Source organism: Coregonus clupeaformis, unplaced genomic scaffold (assembly GCF_020615455.1).
Source record: "Coregonus clupeaformis isolate EN_2021a unplaced genomic scaffold, ASM2061545v1 scaf0124, whole genome shotgun sequence".
Classification (NCBI taxonomy): domain Eukaryota; kingdom Metazoa; phylum Chordata; class Actinopteri; order Salmoniformes; family Salmonidae; genus Coregonus; species Coregonus clupeaformis.
This window is the reverse complement of record NW_025533579.1, coordinates 68,124-82,713: the sequence shown is the minus strand read 5'-3', so window position 1 is coordinate 82,713 and position 14,590 is coordinate 68,124. Positions and strand designations below refer to the sequence as shown.

At 43.0% G+C, this 14,590-nt stretch overlaps 1 protein-coding gene across 3 annotated transcripts in view; it reads right to left on the bottom strand.

The window, feature by feature from the left end:
* Nucleotides 1-11,005, bottom strand: part of LOC121548656 (serine/threonine-protein phosphatase 6 regulatory subunit 2-like) — a 28,812-nt gene extending 17,807 nt beyond the window's left edge. For all 3 annotated transcript variants that reach the window (XM_041860177.2, XM_041860182.2, XM_041860190.2), the window contains exons 1-7: nucleotides 10,655-11,005; nucleotides 5,835-6,004; nucleotides 4,879-5,133; nucleotides 2,824-3,010; nucleotides 2,598-2,735; nucleotides 2,383-2,448; nucleotides 2,038-2,264 (exon numbers count right to left, since the gene is read on the bottom strand). In XM_041860177.2, the coding sequence (XP_041716111.2) occupies nucleotides 2,038-2,264; nucleotides 2,383-2,448; nucleotides 2,598-2,735; nucleotides 2,824-3,010; nucleotides 4,879-5,105 (845 nt within the window). In that variant the 5' untranslated portion in view covers nucleotides 5,106-5,133; nucleotides 5,835-6,004; nucleotides 10,655-11,005. The remainder of the gene's footprint in view (nucleotides 1-2,037; nucleotides 2,265-2,382; nucleotides 2,449-2,597; nucleotides 2,736-2,823; nucleotides 3,011-4,878; nucleotides 5,134-5,834; nucleotides 6,005-10,654) is intronic.
* Between the last annotated feature and the right edge of the window lie 3,585 nt (nucleotides 11,006-14,590).

Here is a 14,590-nt window from a genome sequence, read left to right as displayed (position 1 = left end):
CCACCAATTGTGCAAGTTCTCCCACTTAAAAAGATGAGAGAGGCCTGTAATTTTCATCATAGGTACACGTCAACTATGACAGACAAATTGAGGAAAAAAAATCCAGAAAATCACATTGTAGGATTTTTAATGAATTTATTTGCAAATTATGGTGGAAAATAAGTATTTGGTCACCTACAAACAAGCAAGATTTCTGGCTCTCACAGACCTGTAACTTCTTCTTTAAGAGGCTCCTCTGTCCTCCACTCGTTACCTGTATTAATGGCACCTGTTTGAACTTGTTATCAGTATAAAAGACACCTGTCCACAACCTCAAACAGTCACACTCCAAACTCCACTATGGCCAAGACCAAAGAGCTGTCAAAGGACACCAGAAACAAAATTGTAGACCTGCACCAGGCTGGGAAGACTGAATCTGCAATAGGTAAGCAGCTTGGTTTGAAGAAATCAACTGTGGGAGCAATTATTAGGAAATGGAAGACATACAAGACCACTGATAATCTCCCTCGATCTGGGGCTCCACGCAAGATCTCACCCCGTGGGGTCAAAATGATCACAAGAACGGTGAGCAAAAATCCCAGAACCACACGGGGGGTCCTAGTGAATGACCTGCAGAGAGCTGGGACCAAAGTAACAAAGCCTACCATCAGTAACACACTACGCCGCCAGGGACTCAAATCCTGCAGTGCCAGATGTGTCCCCCTGCTTAAGCCAGTACATGTCCAGGCCCGTCTGAAGTTTGCTAGAGTGCATTTGGATGATCCAGAAGAGGATTGGGGAGAATGTCATATGGTCAGATGAAACCAAAATAGAACTTTTTTGGTAAAAACTCAACTCGTCGTGTTTGGAGGACAAAGAATGCTGAGTTGCATCCAAAGAACACCATACCTACTGTGAAGCATGGAGGTGGAAACATCATGCTTTGGGGCTGTTTTTCTGCAAAGGGACCAGGACGACTGATCCGTGTAAAGGAAAGAATGAATGGGGCCATGTATCGTGAGATTTTGAGTGAAAACCTCCTTCCATCAGCAAGGGCATTGAAGATGAAACGTGGCTGGGTCTTTCAGCATGACAATGATCCCAAACACACCGCCCGGGCAACGAAGGAGTGGCTTCGTAAGAAGCATTTCAAGGTCCTGGAGTGGCCTAGCCAGTCTCCAGATCTCAACCCCATAGAAAATCTTTGGAGGGAGTTGAAAGTCTGTGTTGCCCAGCGACAGCCCCAAAACATCCCTGCTCTAGAGGAGATCTGCATGGAGGAATGGGCCAAAATACCAGCAACAGTGTGTGAAAACCTTGAGAAGACTTACAGAAAACGTTTGACCTGTGTCATTGCCAACAAAGGGTATATAACAAAGTATTGAGAAACTTTTGTTATTGACCAAATACTTATTTTCCACCATAATTTGCAAATAAATTCATAAAAAATCCTACAATGTGATTTTCTGGATTTTTTTCCCTCATTTTGTCTGTCATAGTTGACGTGTACCTATTTACAGGCCTCTCTCATATTTTTAAGTGTGAGAACTTGCACAATTGGTGGCTGACTAAATACTTTTTCCCCCCACTGTATGTGTGAACTGATGGTCAGGTGAGCAGTTTTAAAGTGGAAAACTACAGCCCACCTAAAGAGGGGAGGGATTTTTGTATGACGTGTGAGTATAAAAGATGGCAGAATTCTCAATGAATAAACATCTCTGACTATGCAGACCGGGACTCTGTCCGTTTCATTGATCCAAAAGCATTACAACCTTTTGGGAGACGCACAGAGACACTGAAATAGTTTGATAAATAATTCACATAACACCTGCCCTAAACATTTGTGGAGATCTGAGAGGATTGGACAGGTGTAAGCAATGTGGTGATAAATCCAGCCAGCCTCTCAGAAGGCGAGGTGGAGGTATTACCATATAGCTTAACTCTATCATATCCTTTTAAGATCTCCACAAGTGGCTAGAGGTTGTTTCTGGACAAGGCAATGGAACGAGATATGAGGGAGGGAGAGTTTATATGAGAGAGAACAGTTGTTCCACTCACCCGGACCTCCTGGTCTCCAGTAAGGTAAGTAGCACTTGAGTTCCGTTAACAATGGAGGCCTCACTCCTCTCCCCCTCAAACATTGTCTTCAGGAGCCCCGCTACGCTCTCCTGCGACTCTAGTACAGCCAATAAGGGGTCGGCCTCGACGTTCTCCTGCATCTGGTTGACCTGGTCTCGACTAAGGCGGATGATGTCACAAAGCGTCTGGGACGCATTTGATTGTCTCTTAAAAAAAAAAAAATGTAACAAATCAGGATTCATACTTCTGACCAGATGGTTAATATGAACTACCATGCCTTGTCCAGGTATAGTACTGCAATATCAGACTAAGGTCTATACTCACTTCCTCGTCTTTGCCTGTATGGATGAGCTCTGAGAGTCTCTGAATCAGCTTCTCTTCGTTCAGCCACTGAGATAAGGAAAGAAAGAGTATGACAGGGAATGAATGAGAGAAATACAAGATGTCCAAGTCAATAAGAAATTATATTTCTAATTGAACACAACATTTATGAGAACAGGTATGGCTGGCAGACAGACAGACCCACAGTGGCAGCTTACATTCAGGACCTCCTGCCTCAAGGGGGCAGGCTCCACACAGCTGATGAGGCGAAGCAGCAGGTCCATCATGGCGGAGGCGTCGATGTGTTTCAGCACCAGGCCGATGAAGCCATCCTTTTTCCTCAGGAAGGAGATTACCTGGAGCAAAAGAGACATTTGGTGAGCTCCAGATAGGTCTTTACATTTTCTTTATCCACCTTTATGACTTCTTGGGCATTGAGATTACCTGTTCTGTTTTCCTAGCGATGAGGTTGCCAATGGTCTTGCTGAAGAAGCTGGCTAATAGCGGGTTGAGGGGCGGGTCCTGCTCCAGGAAGTGGTAGAGAGTCTCCAGGAGTGACTCGTCCCCGCCCAACTTGTCGTTGATGAGGGACACGTCTGATGTCAGGAGCTCACAGGCGATGTTAGGGAACCTGTAATGTGGGACGACAACAACAGGATGAGAGGGGGGGAAAACAGTCTAAGTGTCAGTGTGGGAGGGAGGTGTACAGTCTGTATTAATTCTTGAAATATGATACTTTTACGATGTTTGGAAATATTCTGACGATGCTCATTTCGTCAATTCTGAATCCATGTTTATTGGACTCAGTATGCTGAAGACCATGTTGTGTATGCTATGCTAAGGGACCCAATCAAGATCAGGGCCCAGTTTCCCAAAAGCATCTTAAGGCTATGTTCATCGTTAGAACCATAGGAATGAGTATGGTTCTAACGATGAACTTAACCTTAAGATGCTTTTGGGAAACCAGGCCCTATTGGGTGTTTTTTGTGTCTTGTAAGCTTCTTTACATGGCTAGATTTTGTCCACAAGAGGGCATGCATAGAGTTAGGAATTAGAATAGTAATTTAATAGGATTTCTATGAGGGCATGTTTCAAACCCAACGCCACCTGTTGTACTTTTCTGTCACATTAGAAGAATCAACCTAAAAACATGAACTAATTTAGAGGCATCTATCATGGCACTGGTAGTTCTGTTCCCAGTTCATGACGTTGTGAGTTCAAAACATCCTATTGTGTTTCTACACTGTCAATTATCAGTCTTCAACCTTAAAGCCATCAAAAACGTATCTTGGCTCCCATTAAGGCCGGGATTCAATCCAATCACGGAATATAGGCATTGTGGCTTTTAAAGGCAATGTTCCTGTTTTCGCAGAGATCCCATTCACGGTGAACGCTGCATATGTCGGCTCAATAGAAATTGCTCATGCTTCCTATCACTCAGAAGTTATGTAGCAAGCTAAGGTGACCACAATGCCTGCCATGGACGTTTCCTAGTTGCTTTGAATGTTAAAAATCTTAAAAGAACAATTTTAAAGCCTAAAAGGATAAAATGATACAACTTTCAAAACAAGTATTTTGTAGAAATCCACAACCCTCAACTAGCTAGCTAGGTAGCTGTTTCGCTTTCTAGCACATTCACTCATTTTTAAACAATTAACAAGCTAGTTAGCTACCACCTGTTCTTGTCAATACTGTCAGAGTAGCTAGCAAGCAACAAGATATGCCAAATAAAAACCACTTGAGGGTAAATAAATCAGATTTGACCGTTCAGACAAGTTGCATGGCCAGGAATCAGATTTGTATTTGATTTCAAACCACCTACGAATGTGGCTTGAAATATCTGATTCCATGTGCGTTTTGGCTGTTCAGACTGCAGGAAAATGAACAGATTCGAAACAGATATTCCAAAAAGTCACTTCAAAATGCTAATGTGAACAAGGCTTTAGTTTTTATAGGCAAAGTCTGTATTTAAATACCAAGTGGCCATTGTGCTCCAGCCCCTTTAACCTCCTCCAATCATCACAGCTGCCCTTCGACCAACTCTGCAGATAACAGCTGAGCAGACATAACTGGATTTGAACTCATAACCGACAAGGCGAGGACTAGACCGCACAGCCACAAGCTCTTTCACTCTAGACAGGGATCTCTGTGTGTTTGACATTGAGAATCACAGGAAAATAAAAAAGACCGTAATAGTGTATGCATGCTGGTCTTGCGTTGAAACTTGGCAGTTGGTACTTATCATCCACTGAGCATAGAACCCAGGCAATGTCAGAGCATGTTACGGAGAAGCCCCTTTCATTCCGTACAACTGTTTTTTAGAGGGAAGGTCAGTCCGTGATGGCTTAAGCATAGGGTGTATTTGAATATTTATTTCATTAAAAGTATCCTTTGTTTAGCACAAATGTTCTCTTACAATAATGTCATAATATACACGTGTGTTGAGCGGCCACATCTCAGCCCATCCCTCTTCCCCCTCGGTCGACCCTTTTCTCTCACTTAAAGCGGCTCTTCTCCTCTAGGTCAGCAGGGGGCTCTGTGGTGATGAGGTTGACCAGCTCTGTCATGCAGTGGTCCTGAGAGAGGAAGAGCAGCAGCCGGCGGTTCTGGGCCTTGCACTCCTGCAGGACATCGTCCTCCTCCATGAGCTCCCGCAGCGTCACGTCCTCCCGGTCCAGCAGCTGGTCGATGTGGGACGTGGTGTGCAGGTCAAACTTCCAGAACATGATGGCTGCTTGGACAGGGGGCACAGCCCTAGGAGGAGAAAGAAGGAGAGAGTCAGAGAAAGAGGGACGCAATGTTGGCATGGCGCCCTAGTAGCAGCCTAAGCAGAGAGCTCCTGTAAATGTGTTTTTACAAGTTGTTTTTATTTTTTATGAGCTGTTTTGTTTTTGATAACATTGAGTTTTGTTGCATATTTCTGGTGGTTTTGATCTTGTAGCCCTCTACAAGATCACCACCAGACACTTCAACCATCTCCCTGACTATTTTCCGCTGAGCAAGCCATGAACTGTCCCTCTCCATCTTTAAAGGATGCATACACTCAAAGACGTGGCCTCTATTGGTTGACCTAGCCAACTACTCATAATGATGTATTGGTTGACTTAGCTAACTATAGCTAGGCTACTCATAATGATGTATTGGTTGACCTAGCTAACTAAAGCTAGGCTACTCATGATGATGAATTACTTTTTAGTTTTTTGCTTTTGAGATTATGAAAAGAAATGTAATTTACTATAAAGGAGAAGAGGAAGAAAAGGGGGGAGATTAAAAGAGGTGAGGTTCATGCGTAGGTGGGGAGGGTAACAGGGGAAATACACACACAAAGATGAAAACAATGAAGCAGGAACATCTAAAAACATCCACATAAGCACGGTCACTGACTCGGTCAACACATGAACAACAAACTCATTACAGATATCATTTGAGATGTAACCTCCAGTAATTGTGCTTACCAGTAGATGAAATGTGGGTATCTTTAATCAGACCTTCCTCACAGACAGGCAGGCATTTGTGTTTGTGCAGACGGCAGAGAGAGTGGCGAGGCCTGGCATTTATCAGCATGGGTCTCCTCTTAGAACATGGGCCTCCTTAATACACAACACACTGAAGGGCTCACCATAACCTGAGAGAGAGAAGGGAATTGGGGTTACAATAAATTATAATTAAATTCATATAGGACCTTGCATCAGCTCTCAAAGACATCCATTATTAGTCAGCAGCAGTATTTGCATAGTCATCTTTAAACACAAGATGCATGTGTGGCATCAGATTTACTCAGACTGCTTGACATCACAAGGAGGATTCTGAATAGAACTTTCAAGAAATACATTTGTCTGGCTGCCATTAGTTGTAAGGTCATGACCTAGCCTTCTAGTTAGTAGACTGCTAGTGAGAAAGCAGGGTTTGACTTTTGAAATCTTAGCGTCGGGCAGCCGAACCCTAAGTCAACCTGCTTCTATAGAATTCTTAGCTTTCAGTTTTATGAATGAGACAATTAACTGCTGTGCCAATAGTTACAACAGCCTGCCCTGACTTGCCTTGTGGCTTATAAAAAAACTAGGCCTAGACTAATGTTATATATCAACTCAATTTAGCCTAACAACAGTGAAATGCGCAATGCTTTGTGTTGTGTCGTCAAGAACACAAACAACAAAGAACTCCAGCTAACTTAATTACCTGAAGACAGTAGTGAATGGCATTTAAGCCAACATAATGGAGAGGCTCACACTGAAAAATGGGCATGCCATCAACTACGAGATACTAGCTGGAAAATCTTAAACAAAATTCCAGATGCATGCTTTGGGTCTTGTTAGGCCTATGCAAATGCTTTACGAAATGAGATTAGCATTTTGAAATGGATTATAGGCTTGCATAGGCTACCAATTACGGTCAAATTAATTAATTTATTTTTATTTATTTAACCTTTATTTAACCAGGTAAGCCAGTTGAGAACAAGTTCTCATTTACAACTGCGACCTGGCCAAGATAAAGCAAAGCAGTGCGATAAAAACAACAGAGTTACATATGGGGTAAAACAAAACATAAAGTCAAAAATACAACAGAAAATATATATACAGTGTGTTCAAATGTAGCAAGTTATGGAGGTAAGGCAATAAATAGGCCATAGTGCAAAATAATTACAATTAGTGTTAACACTGGAATGATAGATGTGCAATAGATGATGTGCAAATAGAGATACTGGGGTGCAAATGAGCAAAATAAATAACAATATGGGGATGAGGTAGTTGGGTGGGCTAATTTCAGATGGGCTGTGTACAGGTGCAGTGATCGGTAAGGTGCTCTGACAACTGATGCTTAAAGTTAGTGAGGGAGATAAGTGTCTCCAGCTTCAGAGATTTTTGCAGTTCGTTCCAGTCATTTGCAGCAGAGAACTGGAAGGAATGGCGGCCAAAGGAGGTGTTGGCTTTGGGGATGACCAGTGAGATATACCTGCTGGAGCGCATACTACGGGTGGGTGTTGCTATGGTGACCAATGAGCTAAGATAAGGCGGGGATTTGCCTAGCAGTGATTTATAGATGGCCTGGAGCCAGTGGGTTTGGCGATGAATATGTAGTGAGGACCAGCCAACAAGAGCGTACAGGTCACAATGGTGGGTAGTATATGGGGCTTTGATGACAAAACGGATGGCACTGTGATAGACTACATCCAATTTGCTGAGTAGAGTGTTGGAGGCTATTTTGTAAATGACATTGCCGAAGTCAAGGATCGGTAGGATAGCCAGTTTTACGAGGGCATGTTTGGCAGCATGAGTGAAGGAGGCTTCGTTTGCGAAATAGGAAGCAGATTCTAGATTTAACTTTGGATTGGAGATGCTTAATGTGAGTCTGGAAGGAGAGTTTACAGTCTAACCAGACTGTATTTGTAGTTGTCCACATACTCTAGGTCAGACCTGTGGACAACTTTGTCATAAGTCTAATGTATGAACACTGGGCTGACTACCAGGGTTAGCTGCCTAGCTACTACAATTAATATTATTACCTGTATGCTTTAAAAAGATATGCAGAAGAAATTGCATATAGTGCACACTGCCCTTTCCTGGACCCTCACTCACACATCACTAATGTGAAAAGGTTGTGGTTAGCTCTAGCTACTTCACTGTTTTTGACGTCAGCATTGCACACTAAACAACCTAGCTATAAGCTATAGCCTAGGCAACCACAACTACAGACAGGAAATGAGAATAGTTTCGAAAAATCTGTTGGCTATGGTTGCTATGGTAAACACACTAAACTATCAAGACCATCATTCAGACATGTTAGAAGGGACAAAGTCAAACCGACTTGCTTAGTCAACAAAAGACAAATGTGCTGGCCTGTGCAATACAACACTGACTGGCCGCCCACACATAACACAAGAATGGGTCTGAAAAAGGAAATCAACGTGTTTCCTCCTTTTTCCTCTTATTTGGACAACCCTGCCCTGCACGTGCGGAGCGCCCATCTGGCATACATTTACACAGAGCTCACTAGTGCAACAATAACCCCTAGAGTGCTACACAGGAAAAAGCAAAAACTTGACTTCTCATCTAAAATAGAACTCACCAGGGGCATCCTCAACAAAACAGTCCACTGGCTAATGTAGTAAATGATGAAAAGAGGAACAATGGTTGAAGAGCAATCAACTGGATGCTATGACCCAACAGAAGCCTGTCATTAAGCAAAGCAAGTGGCTTATGGGGCAGTGTAGTAATGCAGCGTTCGTTCACATGCTCGTCAGAACTTCCTATTTCCTAGTTGTGATGTCGGATATACAACTTTGTTTCATTCATGTGCTTTTTGATCGGAACAATTCGTCAACCAACAAGATTTTAGTTAGCTTGATAAGCTAGCTAACATTGCTAATAATAAAAGTTTGCTAGCTTGACATTGACAATATGGTCAATCTAGCTACATTATCCATATTGATAAGGTTGTAGTTGTCAACAATTTTCTCAGAGTTTCCCACTTGTAATTCAGACTTGGAGGGTCGTTTAAGTGAAACGTCCCAGTCGGAACTAGGAATTTCTGATAACTCCGATGGCATGTGAACGCGGTATAGACAGAGCAATCAGAGGGCAGGCTATGTCACAAATCTTAGATGGCTTCCTTTCCTTGTCTCCTCACCTTCATGACCACTGATTAGTTAGGCAAAAGCAAGATGGTGGAAACGTATAAAGTCTACTATGATCAGTGGTTATGAAGGAGAGTTGATAGGTTAAAGGAGGCTATCTAAGATAATTTGGACATGGTGGAAACGTATAAAGTCTACTACGATCAGTGGTTATGAAGGAGAGTTGATAGGTTAAAGGAGGCTATCTAAGATCATTTGGACATAGCCAGGCTCTCCCATCTCCTAATTAGGTGCTTATCAGTCTCAGTTGGCTGCACAGCTAAGCACGTGCACTTCTCCATGAGTTGCTAACAGAAGTAGCAACAGGGAGCCCCATTTAAGATGCTCTTTTGTTTTGCCACCTTATACCAAGGATTCAAGATGTGGTTGGTTTTGGATAATTGCTTTATTTACAAATTTGACTGTTCTATTTTGTCTGTATGCCTATCATGGACCTCAGCCACGGCATATTCTCCCCGCTTCCATTACTTTGATGCGGGCAGTATAAGAGTTTCATGCCAAAACCTGTCAGAATGGCCAATAGCCCCCACTCGCCAATGGACATTTATCATTGCTACAGTTGTCAAAGTGTATATTTTATTTGTATTATTGTCTCATGTAAACATGTATATTATTTTGTATTATTGTTTAATTCACTTCTCAACCCCCCCCATTCTACTTTTCCATGTTGATAATTTCTCCGAATAACCATTTGTAAGATAAGGAACCCTTTAGGGTCTACTATCACTCCTTGCCTGACAATGTTCTGTAGAAATGTAAAATGATATGGTGGTGGCCTTGGCAAGAAATGCACATCAACTGCTGAGTGTTGGTAGCTCACATTTCTGTTTACTTCACAAGTCACTACTGTAGTACTTGCTGGCTACTTCTATTCACTACTTAGAGATTTGACATTGATTATTTATAAGGTAACGCTGCCAGTGCCAAACCCTTGCCATGCAGTTGGAAACGGGGTTGACTTTGTTTGTTCAATGGATAGAAATTCCAAGACCGTCGATTTGTTTCTAGACAACTACAATTTTACAACTGTGTGGAATTTTCCGCAACAAGTATATCTTCACGAATGCAGGAAGTAACATGTTAGGTAGTTAATAACATTTCTTGCAACTGAGACATGATCTTGAGAACGAACTTCTCTCTTTTTGGTCTCGCTAACGTCGAATGTCTGAACAACAGCAGCTAACGTCAGCTAGTATTAGTTAGCTAGGACATATTAGCAAGCGAGATAGCTACCTAATTCAGTTAGCAAAGTAGATTGGCTGAGCCAGAGGGATTCGATACATTCAGTCAAATGCAGAGAGAATCCAGAGCCGCTAGCTTTCCAGGTAGTTAACTAACTTAACGTTACCATACAATTTAGCTAACGTTAACACAAGTTGAGCACATTAGTATCAACTTTGTCGTTGCGAGTTAGTTAGATGGCTGGTTGTCGGCGTTAGTTTCTCTCGGAGTCCGATAACTAGCAGCTAACGTTAACTATCATTAGCATAACTTGAGCTATCTAGCTAAATTGGCAAAAGCTAGTTAACCCTATTTAGCTAACTATGTACTGTCACTGATAGCTTAACCAGATAGTTAGTCGCCAAGCCCAAATATAACTCACCAGCTTTAGCTAGCCAACGTTGGTCCTGAGAAACTTACCGTGTTGTTCAAAGTTTGCAATCCACTCGTATGTATGGCTAGAAGTTGGCTAACGCTACCTACCTTCGTTAGCTAATAACTAACGTTAGTTAGCGAACTAGCCAAACGTGATTTGTTTTGATGGGTCAGGCTGACGAGCAGTATGAGCAAAGTATATGTCAACCTGGTGACACATATATTATTCTCTTGCAACGGACAGGCAGTTACCTCACATTTGTACCTTGTATATTCAATATTATTACGCGTACTGTCTATGTATATCCTCTACAGTAAATCAAATCAAATGCTAGCCTTCTCAAGCATGCAAAGCAGGAAAAACTCGGTCATATTTTCGAATCAAAATGGCGAATATTCTCGCGGAGGCGCGCAGGGGAGTGCGCATTGACTTCTTCTATGGCCGGGGTGTGAAACTCATTTTGCCCAGGGGCCACATTCGGTCTCCAACTATGTCCGGAGGGCCGCACTGAAAATTGGTTATGTTACAGTACCTCACCATCAAAATTTGCAAAAGATAGTCCTCTATCCATCGTTTTTGGAATGTTCGATACACCCTTACTGTTTACCTATAATTTCCGTGATTATTAGGGAGCTGGACACATTCAAGAAACTGTATAAAACGGTCCATTATCATTTCTACACAGTTTTGAGTTGGTTTTAGTCATTTTAAAGTATACTGATCAGAAATGTAAACGCAACAATTTCAAAGATTTTACTGAGTTACAGTTCATATAAGGAAATCAGTCAATTTAAATTCATTAGGCCCTAATCTATGGATTTCACATGACTGGGAATACAGATATGCATCTGTTGGTCACAGATACCTTAAAAAGAAGGTAGGTGTGTGGATCAGAAAACCAGTCATTATCTGGTGTGACCACCATTTTCCTCATTCAGCGCGACACATCTCCTTCGCATAAAGTTGATCAGGCTGTTGATTGTGGCCTGTGGAATGTTGTCCCACAATTTTCTTCAATAGCTGAGCGAAGTTGCTGGATATTGGCAGGAACTGGAACACGCTGTGCCTGTGGTACACGTCGATCCAGAGCATCCCAAACATGCTCAATGGGTGACATGTCTGGTGAGTATGCAGGCCATGGAAGAACTGGGACATTTTTAGCTTCCAGGAATTATGTACAGATCCTTGCTACATGGGGCCGTGCATTATCATGCTTAGGACTGCCCATACCATAACCCCTACCGCCACCATGAGGCACTCTGTTCAACAACATTGACATCAGCAAAAAATTCTGGGATCTTTTAGTTCAGCTCATGAAACATGGGACCAACACTTTACATGTTGTGTTTATTTTTCTGTTCAGTTTGAGTCATTTTAAAGTATATTCTCCCTGACTGTCTAGCTGGAATTTCTGTGATTATTAGCGAGCTGGACTCAGTCAAGAAACTGTATAAAAAGGTCCATTATCATTATTTTATTTTTTTACTCAAACCATCCGCTTTTAAACCACAAACGTTAAGGTGCATGCTGCCACCTACTGTGCTGGAGTGTGTGGTCAATCACTGTTTACATTAGCTCTACATGTATTAAGGGAAACAAACCGATAAACCTAAATCCACCTACCTAACTGTACTATTAAGAACATTTAAAAGAGCCCTACTAACTTCTAACAGACCCTTCCCCATCCCTTCTAAATCCGTCCAAACACGTCCAACCTCAATGACCCTACACTTCAATCTTTCCCTCTCTTCAACATAATTACAACAATATAACAACACATGCTCCACTGTTTCATCGACCATACATTCCAGACACAAAGCAGATGTAATGAAGAGTTAAATGTACAATGTCCTAGACACAACTGAGCAAACATCACCTCTTCCTTCCTAATCTGACCTTTGAATCTTGGTCTGTCAACCTTTCTTGGTGCAAAGACTTCAGAGAGAGACGAGGAATAAACTATACAGGGAGGGAAAAAAGTATTTGATACCCTGCTGATTTTGTACGTTTGCCCACTGACAAAGAAATGATCAGTCCATAATTTTAATGGTAGGTTTATTTGAACAGTGAGAGACAGAATAACAACAACAAAATCCAGAAAAACGCATGTCAAAAATGTTATAAATTGATTTGCATTTTAATGAGGGAAATAAGTATTTGACCCCCTCTCAATCAGAAAGATTTCTGGCTCCCAGGTGTCTTTTATACAGGTAACGAGCTGAGATTAGGAGCACACTCTTAAAGGGAGTGCTCCTAATCTCAGTTTGTTACCTGTATAAAAGACACCTGTCCACAGAAGCAATCAATCAATCAGATTCCAAACTCTCCACCATGGCCAAGACCAAAGAGCTCTCCAAGGATGTCAGGGACAAGATTGTAGACCTACACAAGGCTGGAATGGGCTACAAGACCATCGCCAAGCAGCTTGGTGAGAAGGTGACAACAGTTGGTGCGATTATTCGCAAATGGAAGAAACACAAAAGAACTGTCAATCTCCCTCGACCTGGGGCTCCATGCAAGATCTCACCTCGTGGAGTTGCAATGATCATGAGAACAGTGAGGAATCAGCCCAGAACTACATGGGAGGATCTTGTCAATGATCTCAAGGCAGCTGGGACCATAGTCACCAAGAAAACAATTGATAACACACTACGCCGTGAAGGACTGAAATCCTGCAGCGCCCGCAAGGTCCCCCTGCTCAAGAAAGCACATATACAGGCCCGTCTGAAGTTTGCCAATGAACATCTGAATGATTCAGAGGAGAACTGGGTGAAAGTGTTGTGGTCAGATGAGACCAAAATGGAGCTCTTTGGCATCAACTCAACTCGCCGTGTTTGGAGGAGGAGGAATGCTGCCTATGACCCCAAGAACACCATCCCTACCGTCAAACATGGAGGTGGAAACATTATGCTTTGGGGGTTGTTTTTCTGCTAAGGGGACAGGACAACATCACCGCATCAAAGGGACGATGGACGAGGCCATGTACCGTCAAATCTTGGGTGAGAACCTCCTTCCCTCAGCTAAGGCATTGAAAATGGGTCGTGGATGGGTATTCCAGCATGACAATGACCCAAAACACACGGACAAGGCAACAAAGGAGTGGCTCGAGAAGGAGCACATTAAGGTCCTGGAGTGGCCTAGCCAGTCTCCAGACCTTAATCCCATAGAACATTTGTGGAGGGAGCTAAAGGTTCAAGTTGCCAAACGTCAGGCTCGAAACCTTAATGATTTGGAGAAGATCTGCAAAGAGGAGTGGGACAAAATCCCTCCTGAGATGTGTGCAAACCTGGTGGCCAACTACAAGAAACGTCTGACCTCTGTGATTGCCAACAAGGGTTTTGCCACCAAGTACTAAGTCATGTTTTGCAGAGGGGTCAAATACTTTACATTTTACATTTACATTTACGTCATTTAGCAGACGCTCTTATCCAGAGCGACTTACAAATAGGTGCATTCACCTTATAGCCAGTGGGATAACCACTTTACAATATATATATATATATTTTTTTTTTGGGGGGTGGGTTGGAGTAAAGGGGGGGGTAGAAGGATTACTTTATCCCAGGTATTCCTTAAAGAGGTGGGGTTTCAAATGTCTCCGGAAGGTGGTGAGTGACTCCGCTGTCCTGGCGTCGTGAGGGAGCTTGTTCCACCATTGGGGTGCCAGAGCAGCGAACAGTTTTGACTGGGCTGAGCGGGAACTATGCTTCCGCAGAGGTAGGGGAGCCAGCAGGCCAGAGGTGGATGAACGCAGTGCCCTCGTTTGGGTGTAGGGACTGATCAGAGCCTGAAGGTACGAAGGTGCCGTTCCCCTCACAGCTCCGTAGGCAAGCACCATGGTCTTGTAGCAGATGCGAGCTTCAACTGGAAGCCAGTGGAGTGTGCGGAGGAGCGGGGTGACGGGAGAGAACTTGGGAAGGTTGAACACCAGACGGGCTGCGGCATTCTGGATGAGTTGTAGGGGTTTAATGGCACAGGCAGGG